We start from the raw sequence: 27,500 nt of genomic DNA on the forward strand, positions 1-27,500 counted from the left end.
CGTGGGAAATAGAATTTTCCGGGCAGAGACATACAAAATGTTGAAGGTATGAAATACAACAGCAAGTGGACCTAAGACTTACTCTTTTGTTGCTCCTGCTGTTCCCAGCTGAAATTGTATAAAGAAAAACTTGAAATCAGTTGAAAAAGGTAAGCAGTACGAGAATGTCTGGGGATTTAAGGAGAACTTCAGGTGAACCTTGTCCAGTTTCCTTCTGTCAGTTCATCTTGAAGGATACTTTCCGATAACGATATACACGAACTACACACTCCCAGATATGTTTAAGTGAAATTGCAAGGTCCATTTTTTTCCGATTTCACACAGCTCCCTCTGGAGCCACAGAAACGTTTACGCACCTTTTCTTGAAAGTTCTATTCAATTCTTAGTGAGTAAAACTTCCCATTTGAACGGCTGCAGACTGTGATGTATAAGAATGGTGCAGCTCCCCTTCAGCAAGTCAGTGCTCTCTGTCCCTATGAAATAAATTATGTAATTATATCGCAGCTTCAAAACTCCCCGAACTATTTGAACAGAAATTGTTCTTACTACCTATTGGACAATATTTACAGTATACAACAATTCTGTGGTGGAAAAACGTATTCCGGTGCTTTTCTTACTAAGGTAAATGAACCAACACATCAATATATATATATATATATATATATATATGTATATATATATATTGAAACACTGTTGGGTGAAACTGTTAACAACTCATAGATATCTGAATGTAAGGGACGTCAAGTGCACACGGCTTGTTGTGAGACCTCAGAGACCAAAAAGTTTGGAAACTTTTATTCAATAGTGTGTTGTGCCTTTGTCCTCCCTTGAGCCCTGGGTTTGCCTCTGTTGTATGTTTGAGGACCCCGTTAAAAGTTTTCTATGAAGCCTACACACTGGTGCATTAAAAGTAAGAAGTAACTAAAGCTGTCAAATAAATGCAGTGAAGCAGAAAGGACAAAATCTCCCTCTAAAATGTTGCACGTGAGTAAATCTACTTAGTTACTTTCCACCTCTGTTGACATTTCCTTTGAGCTGATACTAAGCAGACTGATTGGTAGAGACTGTACAGGTGAAGAATAAATGAATGGAATAAACAAAGCAGACGTGTTTCAGGAATAAAAAAAAAAAATTCTTGTCTTTTTTTTTTTTTTTTTAATTGACAGGGAAACATCCTTCAGGACAACAGTTGGTCATCACACAATAATCAGCAACGATACAATGCAGAGAGTCGGACTGTGTGTCAAGCCTTTAAACCCCTCCCGTCCCCTCCGCTCTCCCTCCGGCAGGGGGGAATATTGGAGGGCTTATTATTGCAGACACGTTGGCTCTCCTCTGACAAACAGAACACACCTCATCCCCTCCTTGTAAGGCTTGTGGGGGGGGTTTCGGGGGGGGGGGGGGGGGGGGGGGGGAGCCGCCTGGGCCAATCACTGAAGGGTTATTTAAAAAAGAAAAGAAAGAAAGAAAGAAAGAAAGAAAACAAACAGAAGGCTTCCGATTCATCAAATTCGAGTTCTATCACAGTTTGAACTTCTGGATCCGCTGCTGTGGTAACACTTGTTGTGGTCTGTTTTTCAGCTCAGAGTGACAACCGGGAGAATACAACGTATTACTATCCTGATGTGTCACGGCCAAGGCTACTCCTACATAAAATATACATCAGTTAATTCGTTTCCCCATCACCAGAGTTCTACCGTGTTTAGAGGATGTGAACAAAAAGGTTCACCTCCACATGAAATAACATTGGTCCCAAACAAAACAGAACCAACTATAGGTTTCCACTTCTCTCTATAAAACTGTATAAAGAGGAGCCGTGTCCTCATACAGTAAATAACCAACCAGTATTGCATTGGACAATAAAGAATGGGGTCATTCAATCAGTATTTCAACAGATACCAATTAATCAGAGCCCAGTGCAATTAGGTAGTCAATCTACAAATGGAAACATCTGAAAATGCAAATATCAAAATCTCTAAAACATCCACAGGATTCTTTCCCAAAAGAGTTTTTTTTTTTTTTCCTTAAATCTGAACATGCAACAGTCAAAACTGCTTCCTCAAAAACAGGATTTAAATACGGAGATCCAAAGATCTGTAAATCGTAAGAACAAATATGCAGTCACTCTACCAAACTGTATTGATTATTGTGGACTACTTAAAACTTCCCCTCACTGACGACCTGTGCAGGAAGAGGACATGAAACAGGACAAAGCAGTTGCACAATAACAGTGTGTTCAAGCACATACTGTATAAAAGTGATTTTCAAACCGGGGGTGGGGGGCGGGGGACCAGAGCAACTGTGCCAAGTTCAGGAGGGAGGACGTCATCTCAGATGTGCCTCTGTATGTCAGAAGAACTGTAAGAGGAGTGCTCTCAAGAGATCAGCAAGCTGATGGTCGTACAGTGGCAATGCTTCCAATGTGCGATCTCATTGTCCTAGAGCGTTTCAATCTGTCTTTGCAAGACGCCGACATTCATTTCACTTCATTTGTCATCTCATCGCCTCACCTGAACTGTATCCGACCAATCGCAGGGCTGCGCTGCAGGGTCAGAGGTGTGGAAATGTGGCAAAATGAACCTAACATGCAATAGTGCCCTTCAGTTCTCCTGCTTCCCTCCTAAAGATCTCAACATTTTGATGTCTACATGCTCGGGAGATGTGAAGCTAATGAAAGTGTAGGAGGAGGCTCATAATCGGATCATAATAATCAAGAATAATCTTTTCTTTAGATGTTATCTTGACAAGGACCTCTGCAGGTATCAATAAACCCAGTTGGCCTTTTTTAGCAGGATTCAAGATAAATTGTGTATTCAAAAAATGAACATAAAAATCATCTGCCCTCTGACCTGCGAAGCCGTCGCTTTGTGGCCCAGTTAGTCAATCGCACAGACTTTAAATTCGGTTGGTTTGGTGGGCAATGTCCATAAAGACGGGTCCGTTTTCATTTGAAAAATAAAAACAAGAGCCTGGCGTGGTTATGGCACAGCATCAGAGCACTTTGGTTTTACACTCAGATTACTGAGGACTTGTGCACGTTACATGCTGATCAGACCATTTGAATCGTGGAGACGTCGACCCAGCCAGCTGCCGTCGAAAACGGGAATTCAGCACCGGCGGCTTACACGCACGCTTCTATGTGCGCCTGTGCCAAACTACACTGTGCACTAAAACAGAAACACATATTGTGCTGTGCCTGAATAATAGAAAGTATGGCTTCGTAAAAAGAGACCATCCAGCCACCGGAAAGGGAGATGCTCGCCATACTTGGTCGCTCGCACCTGTAGGGGCTGCGTGACTTCATCTGTGGATAGGATCATTCACCATATGTTCTAGACACATACGCTGTCTTCTTCACCGACGCTGATCTGATGAGTCCGCAGTTGGGGCGGGTTTTTTTTCTTCATTGGCTTATTTGAGTCCTCAGCAGGGACGCATGTCACTCTTCGGGAGATGACAACCGTCAGCAGGTGGGGGCCTGAGCTCTTGGACAAAGCTTGCGCTGGAGCCAGCCACACCCACGCCACCGCAGCCCACACGCAGGGGGGCAAGTAACCCGTGGTGGCATGGACACTAGAGATAGACGCACTCTTAAATCATCATATAAAATGGGTTTATATCATATATAGTAGTTCTACAGTATGTACGAACACAAGAGTGTGGTTTGTTTTTGTATAGTGTAGATTTCACTATATTTACCACAAGTATATATTAATATTATTGCACTCTGGCTACACATATTTAGTAAGTAAGTTAGTTTGGTTGTCTTTAGATGTACAGAAACACTAAGTGGTCTCAGAGCTGATTCAGCTTGAAAACAGTGGTAGAAGAGACTCAGTGATGCCATGTCATATTTTTTTTTATGATAATAAACTGCATTTCCCTTGTATGATGTATATGGTCTTACAGCCATCAGGTGTTATTTTATGATTCATCAGGACCAATAAGAACAAGGTGCAGTCAGTTCTTCATGTGTTGCATAAAAGAGACTCTCATAAACTCACAAATCCATTTCCTTGGATTCATTCTTTCGGAGTAATGAGCACATTTAGATTTGAATTTGTGGAAAGACAGCACACAGCTTTGGCTATTAACCCTAAAGACCTTTGCACAAATCGACTTGGCTTGCATCACTGAGCCCACATCTTAAGACCGTTATTTAGACACCACGTACATAGAAATCAGAGACGAAGCTACAGTAACACATCACACCCCTGTTCTCTTCGTTCTCTTTTTTTTTTCTACATAGAAAAATAAAATCCCACTCCTCTGCCACAGCTAGTCTGTTGAGAAGAGGGTTGATCCTCTTTACTGCTATCTCTCTTTTCGAAAAAGAAACATACATTCACGAGAGGACAACGGAGGGAGAAAAAATAAAAACAAGCAACTTGAAATTCAAATTTGTGTGCAAAAACATTTTAGATTTCTATAAAAATATGTGCATATGGATAGAGCTATCTTTAATCTCACCAAATACAGTATTTTCCTTTATTTACACTGCACAGATACACATAGACTACAGCTCTGCCCTGCTCCCCCTCTCTGTCGTTGCAGGCGTAAGAATAACATGGCCGACTTCCATGACAACAGTTTTGACAATACTCGCGCACAGCACACACTCTTACTTACACACGCACACGCACACACAAACACACACACACACACACACACACACACACACTTCTGCTCTGATCAATGTGATCGAGGAACAGAGGAGGGGCAAGCAGAACTTCTGTAGAAAACCTGAAGTTGCATATCCCACAATTCCCCCCCATGCTCGCATTTCACAAACCGCTTCCTGTAAAGGTCAGAGGTTATCAGCCAGACGCTGCTTCCTGATTGGCTTGCATGGGGAGGGACAGTGTGTCAAAAAAACTTTGGCTACGGAGTTAGGTGGCTTAAGTCCTGGTGTGTTATTAGTATTAGTTCGAAACACACCACGTACAGTAGGTAATGTTTGACTGGTACAGCCTCTGTGGAGCCGAAGTCCTTCACGCTTGGTTCAGGATAATGGATCCATTGTATATTATTCAAGGACGGGGCGGTACCGGCGTCTCTCTGGAAAGAGTAATCAATACCTTTTCAGTGTTCATCAAACAAAAAAAAACCTCTCCCAGGATACTTCTTTCTCTCATTCCCCTTGAAGCACCCAATCTCTGCTGAGGTCAGCCAAGGCCGCACCAATCCAGCTCAAGAGAATTTTGGACAAAATAAATGACTTCCTGAAGGCAATGCTCAATGTTCACTGGGCGGTTCTCCGGTTCTTTGCACTGAATCCTGCACCACTTCCCAGTCTGTTGTCGAAAGGGGAAGAGCAGGTGGCCGAGTCAGCGTCTGACCGGCCAGCCGACAGGCCACTCATGTACCTGGACTGTGGCTCGTCGAAGGTGAACTGGGGGAGCGGGATGTAGTCCCCCGTGAGAGACGGGTGCCTTGCAGCCGGGGAGAGGGAGCGTGTCTGTGCGAAAGGCAGAGTGTTTGGGACGAGAGGTGCATGGGGCTGGATGAAGATGTGCGGACTGATGGGGATGTGTTGATGTGTGGGCGTGGGTGGGTGCGGTGGAGTGTACGACTGAGCGTGCGTCGGAGTAGATCCCCGCGAGGGCGTCAGTGTGTGAGTTGGCGAGTGTGCTTGCAGTGGTGAGTGGATGGGTGTTAGTGCTGCATGCATCGGGGAGGGCATCTGTGCGTCCGCCGATACATCCTGGGTGTGCGTTTTTGACTGTGTGTGTGGGGTCAAGTCATAGGAGGGTGTCCTGCGTCTCAGCATCATGCTGCAGTCAGCCAGTTTTGGGGGAGAGGCGCCTTGGGGTTGTTCCTTCTCTGAGGGCGGGTGGATGGATATGCAGGGAGGACTCATCTTCTTCTTTCTGTGGCCGCCCCCGACCGACTGCACCCTCACAGGAAATGCCTTGCCGCCCCTCTCTGACCCGTTGGCCTCTTGTGTAAAGGGGAGGTCATCACTGGCGATGACAGCCTGTGGGAGGCAGACCTCGATGGAGTGGCGGCGATGGTCGTCAGGGTATCCAACAGACAACGATGATGGCTTGTCCAGAAAGCCCTGGTTGACGACACTAAGGCCCTTCCTAAAGTCACGGTCCTTCAATCCAGCCTGGAGCAGACTGAGTGTGCTCTTCGAGGAGGAAGGCAGAAGTGGGGGAGGAGGAGGGGGCGAGGAGTCGAGAGAGTACGGGGAGGTGTAAGGGGAGAGGGAGTGGCTGCGGCCGGCCTTCCCTCTGCTCTCCTGCCCCTCCTCATCTCTCCGCCTGTGGCGGGCTGAGATGGTGATGTGATACACCTCCTCATCGGCCGGGTCGCAGAAGGAGGCGGCAGAGGGCGGTCTGGGTCTCCGAAGGCTGGGGGGTCGCAGGGGGAGACGGGGGGAGGGCGGTGGCGGGAGAAGGAGTGAGGGGGAAGACGGCGGAGGAGGCAGAGGAGAGGGAGAAGCAGGAGGAAGTGGGACGGCAGTGGGTGAGCAGGGTGTGAGGGAGAGGGATGAAGGGGAGGAAGGAGGTGGGGGAGGAATGGGAGATGGTGAGGAAGGATGAGGGGGCAGGGGAGAAGGGGACGGGGAAGGCAGATGGGCGGGGTTCGGCCGCTCCTGTTTTTCGCAAACCTGGGACTCGACCGAATCCACTTTAACGGCCACCTGCAACATGAGTAGAGGTACAAAAGCACACCAGCATGACAATGTGGTAATTAATCTAAATGGTGTGTGTGTGTGTGTGTGTGTGTGTGTGTGTGTGTGTGTGTGTAAGTGAAGGCAACTCTCACCTGTCTGCGCAGGGCACGGGGAGAGGGGCTGGGCGTGGGCGGGGCGATGCGTGGCAGGATGAAGGTGGGAGGTGGCCTGGGGTGAACGGGGGAAACGTCTGGCACCTGCAGCAGAGCGCGACTCTCACACGGCTGTGAGCGAACCGACGTCACCGAGCCTGATGATTTTGGAACGTAAAGTGTCGGAATCACACACACGACACAATCTCATGAGCCACTGTTCAATCCAAACACATGCATTGTTGCAGAAAAAACATGCATATTCGGGCACATACACGCAGAGTGACTAAATCCTATTTGGGATGAAGTCCTTATAATAAAACATTACTCAGACCTTATCTTGATAGCATGTTTGGATCTAAGCAACAATTCACAATTTAAAAAATCTATTTAAAGTTTCAAATTGAATTGACTCTTGCTCTTTATTTGGAATTCTTCAAATCTGCCATCAAAATAAAATGTTTTCTGAATAAAAGAATCATTAGAACACATTGTTTTCATTAAAAAAAATGTTAATAGTAAACTTGCAGCAGTGAACTCAATATTAGAGATTGAATCATACAATAGAGTGTAAGGCCTGATCCCTGGATGTGAATCAGATCCTGGTTACATTAACATTCTGGTTCCACGTGACTGTATTCACAGTAGATAGTCGTGCCAGGGAATGTCAGGGCCTGATGACCTACACAGTTCTCCATTGCCACACAATGTAGCGTGTGATTTCAAAGAGGAGAAAGCAGCTCCCGACATGAGCCAAATGTATGTTGACTGTTCAACTGCAGGGGGAGTTGTGTAACCAGGGTCTTATGCGTTCTGCACACACAGGTCCACTACACCTGTGAGTTCAGATTCGATAAACGTAAAATGTGTTAAGAACATTGCAGCAAAGTCAGAGTTAGATCTCATACAAGTTCATTTGGAGTTGCTTCTTTTAGTCCAAGCTGTAAAGCCATTTGATTGTACGTCTATCACATATATTTAATCTTAAAACACTAACAGTAATTTTAAAAAAGCAACACTGCTCGCATTTCCTTAACACATAAGATACTGTTTTCTTTTGCTTTTCTTTTGACTTTGCAGCTTGTCCATGAAGTTGAGCATCATTCTAGCTGAGTATTCTAGCCATTCCACAGCTGAGCAGATGAGCCTGTGAGAGGGTTGCAGAGATTCACATGGATCAGCTCATCCGCTGCAGCGAGTACCTTGGGACAGAGCTGGGCCTGTCCGGAGCCTGGCCACAACATGCCCTTAGAATCTGACTGCAGATACAGTGAAACAGTGCTTGTCAGTTTGTCCTACTTCTACTTTGACTGTTTACAGACACAAGCTGGAACTGGAGGATGGAAAAAAAATGATTTTATATCATACAATTGTGGTGTGTATTTCCCCTTCAAGATGATTGTAAATCATCTGCACTGCATCTACACTAGTCTCAGTGAGAGAATGTGATAATAAGGTGAGAAATTTGGCCAAAAGCTCCAAATAGTCGATACTGTCGGTGGACGTGATTCGATCTAAGACCATCATTTTTTTAACGGCATAATTCAAAAATTCCACAACTCCGCCAGCCTTCTGTTCATGGTTTGACATACAGTACTTAGCATCCTAAAGAGGAATGGATGAACTTGAATGGAACCCAGTGGTAAATGTCTACTGCCATGGACCGATAACTGGGAACTGATTGCATTATTGTATGTGACCGACAGCATGTTTCCAATAAGTCCAGCAAAATGCTAAAAAGATTCCAGAAAGAGGCTTTTTATCACACTCACATATCATTAACGGCAAACCAAATATAATAACTAACAGCTGACACTCACTGAAATCAAAAATCATAGCATTAGCCGACTGTGCTTCAAAGTGTTGATTTTTTAGTCCGGTGCTAGAAACATGCAGGCGTCGTTGCGCATTTTAGTCCATGTGCAGTTTAGTGAGCAGGGTTATTGGCTGTGTCTGAAAAAACACTAAGGTCAGATGTGGCGCCATCGCTAATGATTGGGATGTCATTTTTAATATTAAATCATGCACAGATGAGGTACCTGAATGCTGGTGCTGGGGACTGAGGTCCACCTCCTCCAGAGGGTAGGGAGCACTGGTGGGTCGCACAGGTCGGAACATGTAGCTGTCGTTAGGCAGAGAGTGCATCCTGGATACGGACATCTTCCTCGTCGACAGCAGGTCCGGGTCTTCATACTGGACTTCTTCCTCCTACAGGGGGAGACAGAGACCGCACTGCTCAAACGACGACGCTCTACTTTCTGTTTTATTGAGTAACACTGCAGCACATGCTGTTTCACAATGAATCGATTAAATGAAAGGATGAATCAGAACACAGTCAGTTACCAACGCTGCTTTTCTGTTACACGGAGACTCACACTTCCAGTGAGGGTTAGTTAAGTTTCCTGACTGGACAGATGAGCAAGGCGATGTCCCTCCTACCTGCCCAGGTGACTGTGGACATGGCCCAACATAGGCTCCTTCCACCGAGCTGCCGTTGGAGGTTGTGCTCAGTTTGCGTTGCCTCTCCATAGCCATTTCCAAGGCGATCTCTGCGTCCATCTCTGCATCCTCTTTGGCCTCCTGTGAAAATAGATGCACATTCACTTGATGACTTCATTTTGCAGTGAATTTTACTGTGCATCAAAAAGAGGCAAAACTACAAATAGACTAACTACATGCAGGTCATGAGTTATGAACGAGTGTTTCTATATGTTGTTTGTTCACACAGTTACATATTTACCCAATTTCCTTTCTAGTTACTGTACCTTGTTGCTTTCCTCTAGATGTTTCATCAAAACAGCCACCACCACATTGACCAGCACAAACTGGGTCATGAGCACGAAGGTTACAAAGTAAATAGGAGAGACCAAGGGCAGGTAGGAGAGACAGTGGCGGTCGTCTGCATGGCACTCCCTTAATGTGTCCTTCAGAAACAGAGAATCAGAAAGGCAGGGGGACAGAGGCGAGAGACAGGGAACAAGTGAAACAGAGAAAAGGCCAACGCACAGATTTGCAGTTATTAAAGGTTAAGCATGTTATACTGCAAAAGTTTTGAAATCCAAACAGTTTAGTAATCAGGGTAAATTGACGGTGAGGCTACTTAAGAACTTTGGAAGAATTTAAAGAGAAACAAGGAAAAGTGGGAGAGAAATCTGTGATATCTATGTAGTGACCAAGGGTGACGATTCATGCTGTATTAGGTTAGTTTATCAAAACTGCAACCCATAAACCACTTGCATTAAATAGAACTTCTGTTTATACCGTGTGGTATCCACATAATGATCCCTCTGTTAATATACATCGACTGCTTAACCATTTATTTCTGGAATTAAACTCAAACATAACCAAACTGGTGAATGTGTGGACTTTTAATATCAACAGCCAAATAAACAAATGTGTGCTCTTGTTTGCACAAAGACTGGCGCAGTATTTATTTTTTCAGCCTCAGGTTAGATGTCTACTGTGTGCCACTGTTTGATGACTTTTGACTGCCCTCTGCTGGAATTTAGGGGCATGACTTGATTTTACCAGTGATCACTGATATGACAATGTCCACGGTGTTGTGAAAAATATGCCATCTCGTTTTTTAATAGAGTAAAAATTAAGATGTAAAGTCACTGGTTTTTGGAGGTCATTTCTCTCTCTGTGGTTATGAGATAATATATTTATAATTTATGAGAGTGTGCGAGTGTGTGTGTGTGTGTGTGTTCATACTTTCATAATCCCATTCCAGTTGTCTCCGGTGGACACGCGGAACAGTGTGAGGAAGGCCATCCCAAAATTTTCAAAGGTTGCGTGACGACTCAAGCCCTCACACGGGTTGTCCTCTGTGCAATCTATTTAAAACACAAACATAGACAGACGTTAATTCCACTGCATTGTGGACATAACAGCTACAGCGATAATGTGCGAGCTGCCTGCGTGTGATCAGAAGAGTCAGTGTCTCGTCGAGAAAGTCCTGTGAAAACAGCGTGTACTGGTGCGTCCGTGTGGACGTGACGTTGGAGAGGAGGACGGACAGTTGTCTTGTGGGGGACAGGGAAGTTGGACGGAGAGCCCTCAGGAGCCTCTCGCAGAATCATAACTGTCACCAGACAATATCTTCTTTTGTAAGAGGGAGCTAGAGAGTAGTGGGACAGACCTCGGAGTATTATGTACATTTCTTACCATATTTTTTGTTCTTTCTTAGTATCGTTCAGCAGGAGAAAGACGGGAGGATTTGACAGCTCAGAAGAAATAAATAGGACAAACTGTGGGGACAGATTCTTTAAAAGTACCGGGATTATATAAAATAAAACCAGTGTGATTAAGTATCTCACTGTAAAACTAAACATTTATGTGTGTGATTAATGATTTTTTCGTAAAGCTAAAAGTGTTTGCGTTATCAGCAGTTATCCTTCAACGTGTAGCGACACTGCAGCTTCCTCTCGCCACGCGGGGGGTGGAAACGGGGATTTCGTCTGGACATTTCGTTCCGAGAGACCGGTAATTTGATTTAGATCCAGATTCAAAATGAAACATCTTCAGTATCAGCTGTGCTCAAAATTCATGCAATCAGCGGCCTGAGTGCCAACAATATGAGTATTAATATTCAAACCCTCATTCCAATCCCCTTCCTCTCCTATCTCCTCCCTTGCTCATGACCTTCTGTTATCTGCTGACACCACAGAGGCAAAGAGTTAAGACTCCCAGAGAGCCAACGGACAGCGTCACCAACGTCTTAGGTCTCCCAAAGGAATTTCAGATCTCACACCGTCTTTGTGTAAGGGCAGAGAAATGTCAAGAGCCAATTAAGACAGTCTTTGGTGGGGCTGTAAGAGAGTTCATTTATATTTTTACATTAAATATTTTTGTGGGCAGTGGAAGTGGAAATCTTTTATCAAAAAACATCAACATTTACCGTCCAGAACACCCATAAAAGGGCTTTATTACTTCACAGCTGTTTTCTTTGTATTCTCTCTCTTCTTTTTTTTAAGTAAGATTCAATTGGTGGTGGTCACTGTGAGCTCCCAGAAACTTTTAGGAGATATGTCAATTTAAAGTAATGGTAACGTTTCATTGTCCTCAACAAGCGGTACAGCAATAGTCTCCACCAAACGTCTCTACAGGGATCGATAGAGGTACATCCTATCTCATCATAAGCCTGTACCAAAATACAGTTCACTTATTCAGCTTTGTGAGCATTAAACCAGCTTTTAAAATGAGGCACACAGAGAAAAAAAATACAAAAAGCTTCTCTCCACAGCTCGGAGCGCAATCAGAGCACAGAACGGAGAAGGCAGACGTCCCCTCATTTTCCCAGTGTGCGCAGAGCAAAATTGTAATAACATTTCACAGATGGCAACTTCTTCATCACGAAGTTTTTATTTTGCCCCCTTAGATGCATTTCTGTTAATCCTCTTCCCTGACACATTGTCATGCTCCCGCTGAAAATGAGCTGGATAGAGCCGCGCCTATCGAGGAGGCAATATGTAAAAAATGTGATCATGCAAATGTGATCTTCTCTTGTTCCAAACAGGCCTCTAATGTGAGCATGGCAGAGAGAGAGAGAGAGAGCGCGAGGGAGACAGATGGGCGTGGAGAGTGAGGATTCGACAAAGACAGTTCAGGCTGGAGAAATTCAATCCAAGTCGTGACTGCGGTTGTGATGAGTGGATTCAAAAGCCGTTGCTTGTAGACAGTGGTGTGTTTTTGAAAAGTAATGGGACTGACCCAGTTTGCCAAAGAGCTCCACTCCCAGGGCAGCATAGATGAAGAAGAGCAGCATGAAGAGGAGACCAAGATTCCCCACCTGAAAGCAGAAATGAATGTTAGATCACTCAACACACCAAACCACTACGGTGTAAATATGGCACATTTAAAGCTGCAGGGAATATGAGGCATTAAGTTTCATTTGATTGTATTTCATTATCATTTCACAACAAACGGAGAGACCATATTTGCAAAAATGTCTTGGACCCAAGTCTTTGTTGTTTTGAGATATAGTGTAAATACCAGTCTGACACGTGAGAATTGTGCATATTAAGTATGTTTGCTGACAGTGGTATTTCAAGCCTTAACAGTTTTATTTTTCACAGATGAAGACCAAATTCATAAACTGTCAACAGGACATTAATTAAAAGCAACATAGTGACTTAACATATTTTAAATTAACAGGCAGAGAAGTTATCTGCTTTTTTATCAGTAAAAAGAATCACTGATAATCATTTTCTATCAGAAGTCTGAGCTGAGTTATTAACAACAGTGACCTTTTATGCACCTCCTATGACTACATCGTAAAGTTCCCATCACATTGACTTTCATCCAGTTCCTTAAAGTCCGCGATTTTGCTCTCGGTGCCCTGGTTGTTCTAACTGCACATGACATTTTATAAATATCAGAGCAAGGGACTCTGTAAATGGCACGTGCATCATAATCTTTGTCGCAGCTGCTCCTTGCCTCTAAGGATATTGGCAGGCAGCAGGAGAGAGCGAGGCCTACAGTACGGATACAACATCCGAGTGATGAAGAAATAGACGGAACAATAAAGAACAAAAATTGTTCCTTAAAAGATAATGCTCAATAATGGAACATAATTCCCTTTGAATTTTTGTGATTGCCACAAATTGCATTCTACCTGATATGTCTGGCATTTGTTACTGTATCATGCACAACAGACACACTGAATTGAGTGTATGGTTCCGTTGAAGAGAGGTAAGAATGCAAATTTTGAAATGTGGATGAATACGCCTTGTGTTAAATATTCATCAAGAAGCATCAATCTTTCAGAGGGCAGTCTAGTCCCAAGAAAACATTCATAATGATCAAATAGTCAAATAGTTTATAAAAAATAAAACCAAAAATCGCTCTTTTGTGAGACCCTGCAGAAGCTGCGTTTACCTGTGGCAGTGCTTGCATGACAGTATCCAGCAGAGCTCTCATCCCTTTGGCCATCTTCAGAAGCTTTAGTACTGCAAAGAGACATAGGAGCGAGTCCAAAAACAGGCCCGTTTCGCTGGAATACTAGTATTACAGCTACAGCCACATCATTGTGGTAATGCAGCCACTTAGAAGCACTTAGGGGATTAGTATTAATTTCTATTAGCCATGAGGCACCTGTGAGATGGTATTTTTAAAGGTTGAATTTACAAGAATATGCAATCAAAAAAGTAGTTATTTATACTGTAATATGTAATGAATCACAAAATACATGTTGATGGTGTTTGTCTACAACTTACTGTTTTGTTATTGAGTAAAAAGAACAGGTATAGTGTGTGTGTGTGTGTGTGTGTGTGTGTGTGTGTGTGTGTGTGCGTGTCTACCTCTTGCTATTCTGAGCACCCTCATGATTCTGATGATGGTGGGGTTTATGGGCAGTGCTGCGTTCATTTTCAGCTCCTCCAGGGTGATGCCCATGATGGACAGTGCCACTATGGCTATATCCAGCTGATTCCACCTGAACACATGTACGCACATTGTTCAACATTTTAGTTTTGTACCAAAAAGAAAGAAGTCATAACCTTGGTATTACACCAGTCCAGTACTACAGGGTACAGTACATCTCTAATGCACTTTCCTGTTGGTTAACTCTATCACATCTGATACCAGTAGGGTGGTATTGGTTGATGATGGCGAGTGAAGGGATGGGGTTAGTAAAATAAATAGAGCATTAAACACTTGCACAAACACAAACCTATTATGTCTTTTAGTACATATGTGTTATTGGGAGTTAGAAAAAAGGGAACACAGGAGTGAAAGAAGTCAAACTGCGTCGCTGTGGAGGAAACACTGAGTTTACCCCTGATAAGAGGAACCCACCCACCAACAAATCCCTTGAACTCAGCTCACCGAGAACACGCAGCCACATGGGCATAAAGGAGAGCTACATGCTACTTTTCCCAACATCCTCTCATTTAATTAGAAGCAATGGCAGACACTTGAACACATGCATGAGCAATAACCATGAGATTTTATAACACTGACATTGATCCCCGCTGTGTTACCTTTCTTTGAAGAACCTGTGTATGCCAAATGCCACGAGTTTGAGCAGGGCCTCGATGACGAAGATGCAGGTGAACACGTAGTTGCAGTACTTCAGGACCTCCTCTAAATACTGGAGACACAGACAAACACATTCATTTCATGAACACCCCCACTGGATGCTTATTCATTTTCCCCGGCTTAAATACAGCAAGTTCTAAATGCAATTAGTAGTTTTTACTTTTGGCGGAAGAACAAATAATTATTTGGCCCTTTACATCAAATACACTTCAATTAAATGAGACTGTAGAAGAGTAACAGAAACAAAATAAATACACATTCAAGAAGACTAATTTGGATTTCGGCACATCCACTTAAATCCACTTTTAGTTGATTAAAAAACCAACATAGCAGCTTTCTCAGGGAGAATCTACAGGATTAGGAAAAAGCGTCACAGATCAGTGTTTCACCAGATGTTGGCAGTGTTGTCAGTTGTCTTCAAATGTCATGGACATTTTATTTCAATAGCGCCAAATCATAACAGAAGTAATCTGTTTACTGCAGAGTTGTTATATCTAATAACGAACGTTTCGTTGATGCTGGGTCAGTAGAATCACATCACGTTGCACACAAACTTGTGCTGTGAAGGTGAACGACTACACAGCAGAAAACCTATAAACATCCAGAAAAGGAAGTATTCCTGTTAGGAACAGCTCTTAGTGCCTATATCGCAGACGCTGACCTGCGGTTGATTGTAGTGCTCGATGCTCATGGTGAAGACGTTGATGCAGATGATGAAGGTGATGAAGAGGTCCAGGTAGTGGCTGGTACACAGTGTGTGGATGGACAGACGCAGGGGCGAGTAGTCTGCATAGTAAGGCCTCTGCTTGGCCTCTGGAGCACACAAACACAATGACCAACGCAAGGAGAGACAACCAGGCAACAGAGAGTTAAAACACAGACAGGCAGACAGAGTAACTATGCTCTGAATTTTAAATATCACATGTATCCAGTGGTGTGCACAAAGAAAAGGAGGGGCATGGGTCTGAAAGCCAACTGCCTTTATGCATTCATTAAACCAGGATATTAATCATGAGTCTTTGGAGGACTGAAGAACTTTTTTTGGCTTCATGTCACATCAGAGGGACTCTCCTTGTGGCACTCCATTTGGTACCCCTTGGTTTTGTCCCTTTTCATTTTTGGCCCGTCTCTTAGAGATTCTGTGCACACCACTGCCTGTGTGTTATGTTCAAATAGTGGCGGACATGAGAGTCACAGGTTTGCTATATTATATATTTGATCAATTTCAGACCGAATTGACATGGATCTAATGTTAGGACAGGCTAGAGCTCATTAGGTCAAATTAGGGCTCAATCTTATCAAAGCCCCAAAAATAAAATAATCCAAGTCACCTGGTTAGGTACATAGTCCTTTATGACAGTGCACAACCACAGCATTTGAGGACATCATGTTTTAGATGCCAGCACTGCACTTGAACGCCACTCAACCTAAAACCACAATGTTTCTTTTTGTTTTTTTGATTTTACTTCTAATGTGGTAAATCAACAACATACCAGGTAAGAACATTTGCTAGTTTAAGTGATTCTCCCTTCTGTGGGACATGGGACTAAAAATGAATATCAACTCATGTCTTCCTTTTCTGGCTCTAATTAAAACGGCAAACAGGTACAATTCTTAAACTCAGAATCCCTTGATTGGAGCATTTTTACAGGATCTCCTCTCTGTTCTGCTGTGAATCCATTGAAACCCAGGGCTGAGCTATTTGACAGCTGTTTTGCTGGTTCTGCAAAGACATCACTGTCCTGGAGTATTCAACAGACTAAGTGTTGGTGTAATCATATAATAAGTCAAGTTATGATTTGACTGTGTACTCACATGTCCATGTGTGTACACTTGCATGTCTATTTCACCTCCCATGTATACATGTACACCATGTATACCATGCCCTGCCTTGTACTGCATGCCGACATGCCCTTGATGTTACGTAACATCTGTGGTCGAAGGAGGCTGCACAGCGCATGTTCAACAACACAATTCAATGTTTCTGATTAAACCGACTTTGAATATCACAAAAAACATTGAATATCACATCGTTGCTTCGCCGTTAAATCTCTTAAATGAACTTTTTAGAAAATGACTGCGATGTTGAACAAACGCCGAAGCTGCTCTCCTCTCCTCTCGAATAACGTCGTAAATGTAACCCCGCAGAAAAATCTCAATAGTCCAAAGCTTTAAATATTTGTTCATGATTAGTAAGTGAGTTTGGTTTGATTGTATGGCCGAACACTGGCGTTTTGTTCTTTTTGGGAAAGTTAGATTACATCACATTGTCCTGGGTTGTCAGTACAGCAGTTTTAGACCAGTGAGACATGTCACTAACACAAGATGAAAAGAGCGGCGTTCTGCTCACACCATATACTGCCTTCTAGTGTAACTCCGTGATTCAGGTGTTGGGTACATGGATATTATTTTGAGTCAGCCAATTAAAAAACATATTTTTTCTACCAATTTCCTTTCTTCAGCTTGACATAGTCGTCATAAAACACAGCTGTGAGCATTTGGACTTCCTCTGCAATAGGTAGTGTGTTTCCAGTGTTTCTGCCAGCGTGTGCTTGTGTTCTGTACAATCTGCATCTATATAACTTGATATATTCTAACAGCTTAAGATGTTTGCAGATATAGCAGCCAAAAGCGCCTGCTATGTTTCTGAGTCTGCCAGTCAAAGCATGTTCACAGGTTCTGTCCCTCTTTTATCAGTGGTGCCTTGGGATCAGTCTTGTACAGTACATGCACTCGGAGAGGGAGGGGTAGGAGGGGGCATCGGCGTTTCACTTATGGAAAATGTTGCAAGCAAAAAATTCCCTGAGACGCATTGGAGGAAAGCAGCATCCTCATTCAGTTTCACACCCAGAAGGTGCTGCAAAGGTTTTCATCATTCATTAATAGTTATATTTCTGCATTAGGAGGAGAAAAAAAAGGGATTTGGTATCAGGCAACTCTTTGGTTTGAAGGGTGAGCATAATTTAATGTAGTCAGGTTAATACAAATGTACAGTTAAGGGGTTGGTTAGAATGGCCTCGTACCAGTTTTCCATGCAGTGTAAGGGGGAGGGCTGCAGCCATGCAGTTACATGCATCAGATTGGCGTAGCCCACGCCTTCTGTCGGTGATCAATCACCGTTTGCGTGAGCAAGCCAATCTTTCAACCTCTCCCTCTCTTTTTCCAACGTCTAATTCTGAATAGATCCCCCTCTTTTCTCCCTGTCATTCTCGTTCTCTTTCCGTCAGGCTCTGAAAGCAGGCAGTGCTCAGAAAAATAGACTACCGACCAGCCCCTCCATTCTCCTTACTCCTGCGCTTTTTCTCTATCATCTTCTGCCTCTTCTCTTCCCGCAAGCGGGACTCCTCCTCTTCCTGGTCCTGCCGGCACTTGTGGAAGTTCTCCACCACCACGCCGACAAACATGTTGAGGACGAAGAAGCTGACGATGAGCAGGAAGGAGATGAAGTAGAGCAGCATCCAGGGGTTGTGGTTTCTCACAGGCTGAGCCGAGGAGAGGAGAGGAGAGAAGAGAAGAGGAGACAATAGAAGGGAGGAGAAGAGAAAAGTAGGGAAGGGAAGAGAATATTCTGTTTTGGATATTTGCTTAGAAATACACCAAAAAGTCACACATATAGGAATACAGCAATGTGAATTCTTTACAAATAAAGATAGAAAGATTAAAGATTTTCAGTTTAAAAAGACAATGTCTCTCTGTTCTGTCTTTTGAAGATTTGGGTTCTAGTCAGTTCCCGGTCTAGTTTTTGACTGACTATCTAAGGATGCACTATTTCAAGCAACTACGCCACAGGCAGTCCTGCATCTGAGGACAGCAGCATCAATTGAAGCTTTGAAGTGTGTGCTATAAATTCCTCTTTCAAACCTCACTTTTCCTTCTGAAATCATTATGCCAATGCAATTTAATTGAGGCTCATTATTCAAAAGAAGCATTCATCTAATTGTTCACCCCCACTCGGCGTCTTTTTCACTTTATATTTTGAGGTGGATTCGACTTGAGACTACGATCAGGGTAAGGTTCAGTACTTTATCCGTGATAGTAGTCTGTTTTACCTGTTGGTCCACTCCCACTGCATCCAGCCCATCGTACATTATGTTAACCCAGCCGTCCTTACACGACAGAACGAACAAGGACATCAGGGCCTGGACAAAGAGTCAGGTTAACAAAGTTAACAAACAGAGTAACAAGGAGTTTTGCAGCATATGAAAAATTTTTACTTGATGAAGAACTAAAACAAAAAGCAGAAAGACACATATTATTGTCCCGATTAACATTTTATTTGTGGTAGTTAATTCATTCTGCACTGAAGATTGTATTATCGTAAGTGGGTCAGTGTGTACCTGGACCAGGTTATCAAAGTTGTACTTCCTTCGGATCCAGCGGTAATTTGCCTGCAGACAGTCTGACTTGTTGGTGACATTTTTCGTGTCCAGACCTTCACAGTGGTAGAACTTCCCTTTGAATAGCTAGAACCCAAGAGAGAGACAGGGAGAGAGTTCTGCAGGGCGATTTGGCTGCCATTTGCACATTATCTCAACTTCACGAGAGCCCGCGGCTTTTTAAACATCCAACTATCAATGTCGAGAACAAATAAGTGTTTCATAGAGCAAGTTCATATCACAGTTTTTTTTCCGAATACTCCAAAAGCTGTCCTATGGGGGTTACGTTGTCCCTTTTCACACTTCACCTAATTCTCATTCTTTCAAATCTCACCCTCTTAAGGAACAAAGAATTATTGTCCATTAGATATTCAGGACACTTCCAACACTCCTCAAGCCACAATCACATATGGAGCTGATCAACCAGACTAACATTTAACAAATGAAGGGTAAAAAACTTTGTCCTTCAGCGCAGAAAAAAAAAGAAGCAAATGACGAAGCAGTGCCATCCCTGGAGCGTGTGCACTGGAGCTCTACATAGCTTACACATCTGTGCTGTGAAAGCCCCACTTTGTGTGTGTGTGTGTGTGTGTGTGTTACTGAGTGTGAATGCAAACTACCTGAACCCCCAAGATGCCGAAGACAATGAAGAAAGCACAGCAGATAAGGACAATGTTCCCGATGGGTCTGAGAGAGGTGATGAGAGTCTCCACAACCAGCTTCAGTCCCGGGGCTCGACTGATTACCCTGGAAACACAAATACACACATGCAGATGTTTGTTAGAACCAGCATGACAGAAATATGAAATGGAGTAGATGCTTTCTGCATGTGCAGTGTTTACATGCAATCATACATAGCATGTGCAGAAGCTGATGAAAAAATACCTACACACACACACACACACACACTGACAAAAGTACAGCATTTACCTGAGTGGACGCAGTGTTCGCAGAAGTCGCAGGACTCGCAGGATGCCCAGGATCCTGTTTCCGCCCGTGTAGGCCAGAGAGACCAGAATGTCGACCAGGGACACAAACACCAGCAAACCATCCAGGACGTTCCAGCTGGACTGGAGGTAGCTCTGCTTCCCGAAGCAGAAGCCGAGAGCTACAACCTGGTGTTGAAGAACAAAACACTGAGCCAAACGGGGAACCATGACGGGATCAATAAAACATGACATCACCAGTGAATCAAAGCTATAAATTAAACTATTACAAATTCAAGAAATCACTTAACTGGTAAAACATTTACTTAGCAGATAGAAAACTTAACCTTTTCACCACACCAAGGGAAAGAAAACAACAATAATGTTTACCTTTATGGCCATTTCTGCAAGGAAGATCACAGTGAAAACGTAGTTGGACACACCCAGAAACACTCGCTCCTAAAAAAGAGAATGAAAGTGACATGACAACAATTAAGACAGTGTCTTTGAAAGGAGCTAGAACCACAAAGTCTTGTCTTGTGGGTGGTTTTGTAAAGCGCCTCTGACCTCTGACCCTTGGTGAGTTTAATGTAAAGGAAGGCTCGTATTTATGTAGTTGATTAACCAGTTAGACAAGTAAAGTGCAAGCGTGAACCATAGGACCATGGACCATTGGACAACTTGATTACATGGGGACACCGTGTGAGTGTGCGTCTCACCGTGCTGTGCGGCTGTATGTCAGGCCTCTCCAGAGCAATGGTGATGCAGTTGAGGAAGATGAAAACTAGAACCACATGGTCGAACATTTTGTGGGAGATCACACTTTGGCACCAGGCACGGAATCTAAACACACACACACACACACACACACACACACACACACACACACACACACACACACACACACACACACACACACACACACACACACACACACACACGCAAAACAGAGTCATCTATAAAATGTCCATGGTCGGTTAAAGCTATTGAACAAACAATAATCAGTGAGAAAGCAGTTAACCAGAAGAAAAATGAGAGAAGGGAACCGAGATAATCAAATAAAGCAATCAGGAGCCAAGCGGAGGGAAGAAGAATAGGGGAGTGAGGAGGCCTATGTTACCCTGAACTAAAGGCCCTGTTCAAGTGAACAACTCTGAGGACGTCACGAGTGACCACTTGTGATCGGAAGTCACTCCCTCCATCCATCTTTGTACATTCACACCTGTACTCACAGCTGTCCAATGGAAATGGAAATGAACAAGGCCACACAGACTGATATTAAAAATGATACAGACGCAAAGATTTTCTGAAGAGTGTTGCGCACGTGCACGTGTGTACATGTGAGAGAGACTCACATGCTTTCTGGAGAAAACAAATACAGAGTCCAGTCTTCGTGCTCTTTGCACCAGCGGGGCTTCATGTTGCGGAGCTCCTTCTTGATCCAGAAGCAAAAGGAACTCTGCAGGGGTGAAAGGTCAAACATCAACCTCAGCAACTACAGAAACAATAATGCTTTTTTTTGTAAATCCATCATTAGAGATCATCATTTTATTCTCTACATTGAAGATATTGTCTAAACTATAAAGCGGCAAGCGAGTCGCCTGTCACAAATCACTCCAGCAGATCAATGAGACAGAAAATAAAGCCACTTCCAAAGCCATTGGACCAAGACCAAAAACAGTGATTTGGATTGTGAAAATGTAAACTGTCTAAAATCATCAGCTGAACAGTCTCTGAAAATTGTTCTATATGGTGTTTATTTAGTGTGAAGGTGTCGAGTATTGAGTGATCCTGACATTGTGTGGTACCTTTCTATTTCGCATTGATGAAAAGTTCTTGTTACCCTAGAATTTCAAGAAAACCTAAAAAAATGCTGTTAATTGTCTTTTTTTACTCCAGACACATTACCACACTCTCAATTTGGCTAATTCAAATCATTGCCAAGTTAATCAGGAACCTAATAAACATAATTCTGAGGTTTTCTACCCCAACATACTAATGCGGACATACCGATCACGCTATCATCCCGCACCATATGCTGTGGGGATAAAAAACGCACCATCTCACAACCTCGACAAGTCTCAAATGGCGTGACACGCACACGGATGCATACTCTTGCACACGCACGGGCAAACACCCACCCACACACACATGGGTCTGCACTAAGCTTGCCATAGTCAGTGTGCCCAGGGACAGCCCTTTTGTTTCTGTGTATTTCATGGGTTAATAAACTCAATTTGGAGCCCATAAAACCATCAACACTGTCACAACAGAGGTCACCCAAAACCACCGGGGGGAGCGGGCCCCTTCTCTGGTTCTGACACACAGGCACACACATGCACCACCATAGCCACTGTACATACACAAGCTGTTTTTTTCCCCCCGCTGAGAAAACAATTACTGCGAAAGTCAATCAATTACCGTAAGACAATTAGTGTCCCCCCAGGCCTTTACAGTGTGAACACAAAACACACACTATAGCATCTCAATGAGGAGAGAGGAAAAAAGGGCAGAGAAGACAAAGAAGAATTGTGTGAGCAGGGAAAGACAGAGAGAGAGAAAAAGAAAGTAATAAAAATGTGTCAACAGAGTCAGAGAGGGCGGATTAAGAGATTAAGAATTTACATAAGAAAACAGAACCACTGGGGCTCAACTGTTCAGTAAAACTGTCACCAGGCTTAGAGGAGAGAAGAGAGACCATCTCTGACATCTTTGAACTGCTCCACTGTTGAAGTTTGCTCATAACAATTACAGCTTTCCCCTCCACTGACATCCTTAAAACCCACCTGAAGACCCATCTCTATTCTTTAGCTGCATGATTATCATCATTAAGACATTAATGACCACACTCTGGCTTTCATTTGTTTGTGTTATGATTTTATCCAGACTATACTTTTAATAATTTACTTATATACTGCCATGTCTCAGGAGTAAATGTTGTCAGTTTGGTTTCTAGATCTGGCTCCGGGAACTCTTTGAACGGAGTCTTCACCATTGCGACATGAGGGTAAAACTTGACATTTTGAGTCATATCTTCACAAATACATAACATTTTCAAAATTATGCATGTCAGATGGAGATGGGAAAGCAAAATTGAAACAGCACATAGGTGGGGGGTGGCTCAGCCTGCAATTTCTGAGTGCTCTTGTTTCAGTCTGTCTTTATTTGATAATTCCTGTTTTTTAAATTTTTGCCTGATCAAATAATCCCATAATTTAATCTCTCTTTTTTAATGTACTCTATAAATAAACTGGCTGGATTTGACTATAAAGAGAGATCAGCCTATGGCGTCACGATATCCCGCTGAGGCCTGTGTGAGTAATTCATGTAACACAAGGCACAGAGGAAATGAGGGGCCGAAGAAACACACCGTGTGGACCCTTGCCTGCGTAGAACTGCTAAAAGACCTCCCTTTAGATTTCCTAAAAAGATATTTTGCAAGCCATGACTCATGGTTACTTACATCATCGTCCATATCGTCTTCAGGCGAGGAATCTTCCTTGGCGTCTGAGCTCATGTTAGTGTCATAAGTCAGGGTCCTCCCATTACAGTCGCCATACTCCGCTATGATGGAAGGCAAGAGAGTAGATGCCTGCAGCAGCTCCAAGGAGCCCGGCCGCAGTCTGTTGTTTCCCCCGGCCTCCCCCTTGTCCTCCCCGCCATATTCTTCCTCTCCTCCCTCCCCGGACAGCAGGCTCTCCCTCTCTCCACTGGTGTCTCGCCTTTTGAGGCTCGGCGCTCTTCCCAGGCTGTTCCAACTGGAGCGGCGGCTTCCCCAGGAGCTGCCAGGCCCACGGGGTGAAAGTGGGGAGCGGCGGCCGGGACTTGAGAGGCTCTGGACAGACAGAAAACAGGGCTGAGCACAGTGTGTGGCTACACAAATGTGTGTCTCAGAGGTTCGAAATGGCTACCTGGCCATTTTTTGAATATCAAAAGTTTTATGGGATTTTGTAAAGATATTTTGCGTGCCGCTTCAATGTGAGTCTGATAGCGGGTTTCTGAATTCTCCATCATGGTAGTGGATCGTATTGATTTCTGGGACACCCGATTCCTGAAGTAGAGGAACACAGTTCGCCCCATAGCTAGATTTGCTGGGGAGCAGCTATTGAATTGAAGAATGATTGTGGTGTTCTAGAAACCTAAACCTACTAATAACTAATTGCTGGTTTGTAAACAAACTGATTAAAGGGTTCAGGGTTGGTGTTTCATCCATTTAGGTGTTTGAAACTCACCAGCGAATGCTGGTCATAAGCTAAGGGGTCCATGGAGGTGGCGCTCCCACGGCGAGACTCTGCGTGACCAGTTCCCGTCTCAGGAAATCCAAGTCCCACCTCGCCATATCGCGGCATCCCCATGAGCTCCTCCCCAAGGATGGACTCAGGTCCCAGAGAGCTCTTCGGGGTGGGCATGGGTGTGGCTGCCGTCCGCATGATTATAGGAGGAGCCATCGAGCCGCGAGGGTCGACGTGGCCGTTGGCTGTCATCATCAGAGAGTACATCTTCAGCTCTGTGTGGGATGCGAAGACATTGTTATCATTTAAAAAAAAAATCTATTTGCTTTGGACTACAGTTTGCAATCAGTCAGTCATAAAACAATAAGAAAAAAAAACCAGCACATTTTGAAATCAATTGAATGTATTGTGGATCAGTCATTTTAACTACCTGTGTCTCTGAGCTGTTCCACCTTTTCATCCTCCTCAAAGTTGTCCGATTTCTTCTCATCATCTGACTCCGACCTATTAGCATCACCCTACAACACACACACACACACACACACACATACATCCATGCAAATAAGCAATTTTTTAATCAAGGCGCAGAGAGCAAACACACTGAAGTGCACTGCATTTACCGCTTGCGGGAGATTGCCATGGATGAAGGCAAGGCCGTGCAACTGAGGCACACATGATAACAGGGCTGCATGAGGAAGGATCGATTATCTGAAATTGTCAGTGGGTGTGTTCGGGACTGGTAATAATTTTCATCATCTCCTCCCCTTTAAAAGCACTGGTGCCTTACATGATGTGACAGTTTGATTAGGGTCTGGACTTGCGACCTTCAGATGGCGAGCTAATTAGCAGCAAGTCCAGGTCGTCATACGGCATGAATACACATGGCTGAGAGATGCTGTTAAGAATTAGACAATAACCTTTACTCTGCCCTCCTGAAATTAGGTCTATAATTTGTGAGGGAGTTTTTCCATTGTTTTTCTAACGTCTTTGTCATCCTTGTCAGTCAACTCTCCTCTCGTCAGGAGATCAGACTCCGTTACCCCGTGATGTGACTCTGCTGCTGAACGGAGCGGACACTTACACCTTATAAATGCAGCGTCAGACTAAGTATGGATCAAATTCGTAGAGGAAACACTGAACACTACATCTTAAAATACTATTCAAAAATGGAAATTAAAGGAGACTTGAAGGGTCTTTTTTATTCTTTGTATTCCGAGTTGCATATAAATAAATCAAAAGACACTGCAGAAATCAACATAGTCATCCTCACCTCAGCCTGGAAGCCCTCAACCAAGATGGCCACTAGCAAGTTGAAGAGCACATAGTTGCCGAATGTCATGAGAGCGACAAAGTAGAGGGCTGCCCACGGAGAGGTAGAGGCCATGCCATTATACAACACCACGTTCCAGTCCTCCTGGGTGAGAATCTATGGATTGAATGAAACCGCATCATGAAGAGCGAGTAAGGGTCCACAAATGTAAAGACGTGTGGAAAAGACGGTAAAAGGGAGGCAGAGAAACGGAGAGAAGGTGACAGAGAGGGAAAACGAATGGAAGAAATGGAGCAATATCAGCTTTTACTGCGCCTGTGTGATGTTTATGCTTTATAAAAACCCACAACTGAGCTACTTTTATTGCCGTCATAGCACAATGCTTCAACTTCACACACAAGGGACTACTGTAAGTTGACATGCACGTGTATTGTATGCAGGTGTGTGTGTTCGCCTGTTCTTAAATCAAGGTGAGTGATGAAAGCATTTAAAATCAGGACGTCTTTCATGGTGCAGCACGAAAGCTCGCTGCCCACTCATTTAACGCTGTCGCGATTCAAGGCGATTCATTGTGCTGTCTTTGTGAATGTGTGTAGGTACATATGCATGTGCGCATAGTTTTTCCTATTCCACCCAAAAAACACTATAGCTCACACACATATATATTTATTGCAATACTTCCTAGTATGACAGGTCAGGTCTGGATAAAAAATGCCCCTTCAGCATCTCAAGTGAGACTGCAGTCTGCGTTCTACCTTTCCGCTGACACCTCCGGTATAGAAACGAGGACAATCTACTGCATGTGGAGCAATTGAACAATATCTCCACATAGGGAGTGCAAAAAATAGAAATAACTTTGTGAGATGAGGGGTGTGCATAAGCAGAAGTTATTTCACAGCAGTTGACAAATGAGCAGAGCTTGGCAGTTAGGTTTGGCCCACGCACGCGCACATACACACAACCTGTGAGCGCACACACTTGTATAGTATACCCTTCTAAGGACAAGATCCTCTAGCTGCCACTTTCCCACTTGTAAAATCCACCTCCTCCGTCAGAAGAGCATCTTTGAGCTCTCATGGGGGGGGGGGGGGGTTACAGTAAAAGGGTTAATCTGTAAATATGAATACAGTTCAGGAGCAGCCCACTAAAATGAATATTCTTAAAAAAAACGCCACACATTTTCTGTGATAAGCTGGTGTTTATAGAAGCAATAACACCCATGGCTCAATGGAAATTAATCTTCTAAGTAAAGACAAAGCTGATCAGTAACAATACACAAAGCAAATGAACTGCAAATATACGGACCAGAAATATCAGAAAATGACAATAATAACAAACAGTGTGACATTTTGGGGAATGCCTCTAACAAGAGTTAGATTAGAAGATCAACACCACTTTCATGGTATCAACCTTTTCATCCCTTTGTCGTTGCCAGGCAACCAGCAGCCGAAATGTCAGGAAGTGACTGTGCCAAGTAAAGAAATAGTCTGACATATAAATAACCATAAAACATTTTTTTTTTTCAAATATCATTTGTGATTTTTAAAAGGTGCTGTTGGGAGGATTTCGTAACCATGGGACAGAGCCAGGCTGGCTTTTTCTACAGTCTTTATGCGTATTGTCAAAAATGTCAGGTGATTTCTTTACTTCAACGTAAGTCCAGTTTTTTGTTAAATTAACTAAAGCACAGGGACAATCTCTTAATCATGGGGACAAGAACTTACCTGGAAAACCGTGACAATGGCCCAGAGCAGAGAGTCAAAGTTCTTGCGGTCAGGGATTGTGTCTCCGTTCTCCATTTGGAGACTGAATTTACACCCAAACAGATGCATACCCAGTATACTGCAGAGGAATAAGAACCAGTGCACTAAGTTATAACAAT

General features: G+C 43.6%; 1 protein-coding gene across 3 annotated transcripts in view; it reads right to left on the reverse strand.

The window, feature by feature from the left end:
• Positions 1-1,138: 1,138 nt before the first annotated feature.
• The window catches only part of cacna1ha (calcium channel, voltage-dependent, T type, alpha 1H subunit a), a 97,108-nt gene continuing 70,746 nt past the window's right edge, over positions 1,139-27,500 (reverse strand). For 2 of the 3 annotated variants that reach the window (XM_035614980.2, XM_035614979.2), the window contains exons 15-38: positions 27,343-27,460; positions 25,619-25,774; positions 24,779-24,866; positions 24,349-24,623; positions 23,580-23,951; positions 21,472-21,575; positions 20,836-20,959; positions 20,507-20,575; positions 20,121-20,305; positions 19,811-19,937; positions 19,152-19,277; positions 18,864-18,953; positions 18,083-18,296; positions 15,476-15,627; positions 14,757-14,866; positions 14,076-14,209; positions 13,654-13,724; positions 12,487-12,565; positions 10,489-10,610; positions 9,540-9,698; positions 9,214-9,354; positions 8,814-8,982; positions 6,775-6,932; positions 1,139-6,649 (exon numbers count right to left, since the gene is read on the reverse strand). In XM_035614980.2, coding sequence (XP_035470873.2) covers positions 5,243-6,649; positions 6,775-6,932; positions 8,814-8,982; positions 9,214-9,354; positions 9,540-9,698; positions 10,489-10,610; positions 12,487-12,565; positions 13,654-13,724; positions 14,076-14,209; positions 14,757-14,866; positions 15,476-15,627; positions 18,083-18,296; positions 18,864-18,953; positions 19,152-19,277; positions 19,811-19,937; positions 20,121-20,305; positions 20,507-20,575; positions 20,836-20,959; positions 21,472-21,575; positions 23,580-23,951; positions 24,349-24,623; positions 24,779-24,866; positions 25,619-25,774; positions 27,343-27,460 — 4,750 coding nt within the window. In that variant the 3' untranslated portion in view covers positions 1,139-5,242. The remainder of the gene's footprint in view (positions 6,650-6,774; positions 6,933-8,813; positions 8,983-9,213; positions 9,355-9,539; positions 9,699-10,488; positions 10,611-12,486; positions 12,566-13,653; positions 13,725-14,075; positions 14,210-14,756; positions 14,867-15,475; positions 15,628-18,082; positions 18,297-18,863; positions 18,954-19,151; positions 19,278-19,810; positions 19,938-20,120; positions 20,306-20,506; positions 20,576-20,835; positions 20,960-21,471; positions 21,576-23,579; positions 23,952-24,348; positions 24,624-24,778; positions 24,867-25,618; positions 25,775-27,342; positions 27,461-27,500) is intronic. The other variant, XM_047328123.1, reaches the window with a different exon arrangement.

Source organism: Scophthalmus maximus, chromosome 17 (assembly GCF_022379125.1).
Source record: "Scophthalmus maximus strain ysfricsl-2021 chromosome 17, ASM2237912v1, whole genome shotgun sequence".
NCBI classification, from domain to species: domain Eukaryota; kingdom Metazoa; phylum Chordata; class Actinopteri; order Pleuronectiformes; family Scophthalmidae; genus Scophthalmus; species Scophthalmus maximus.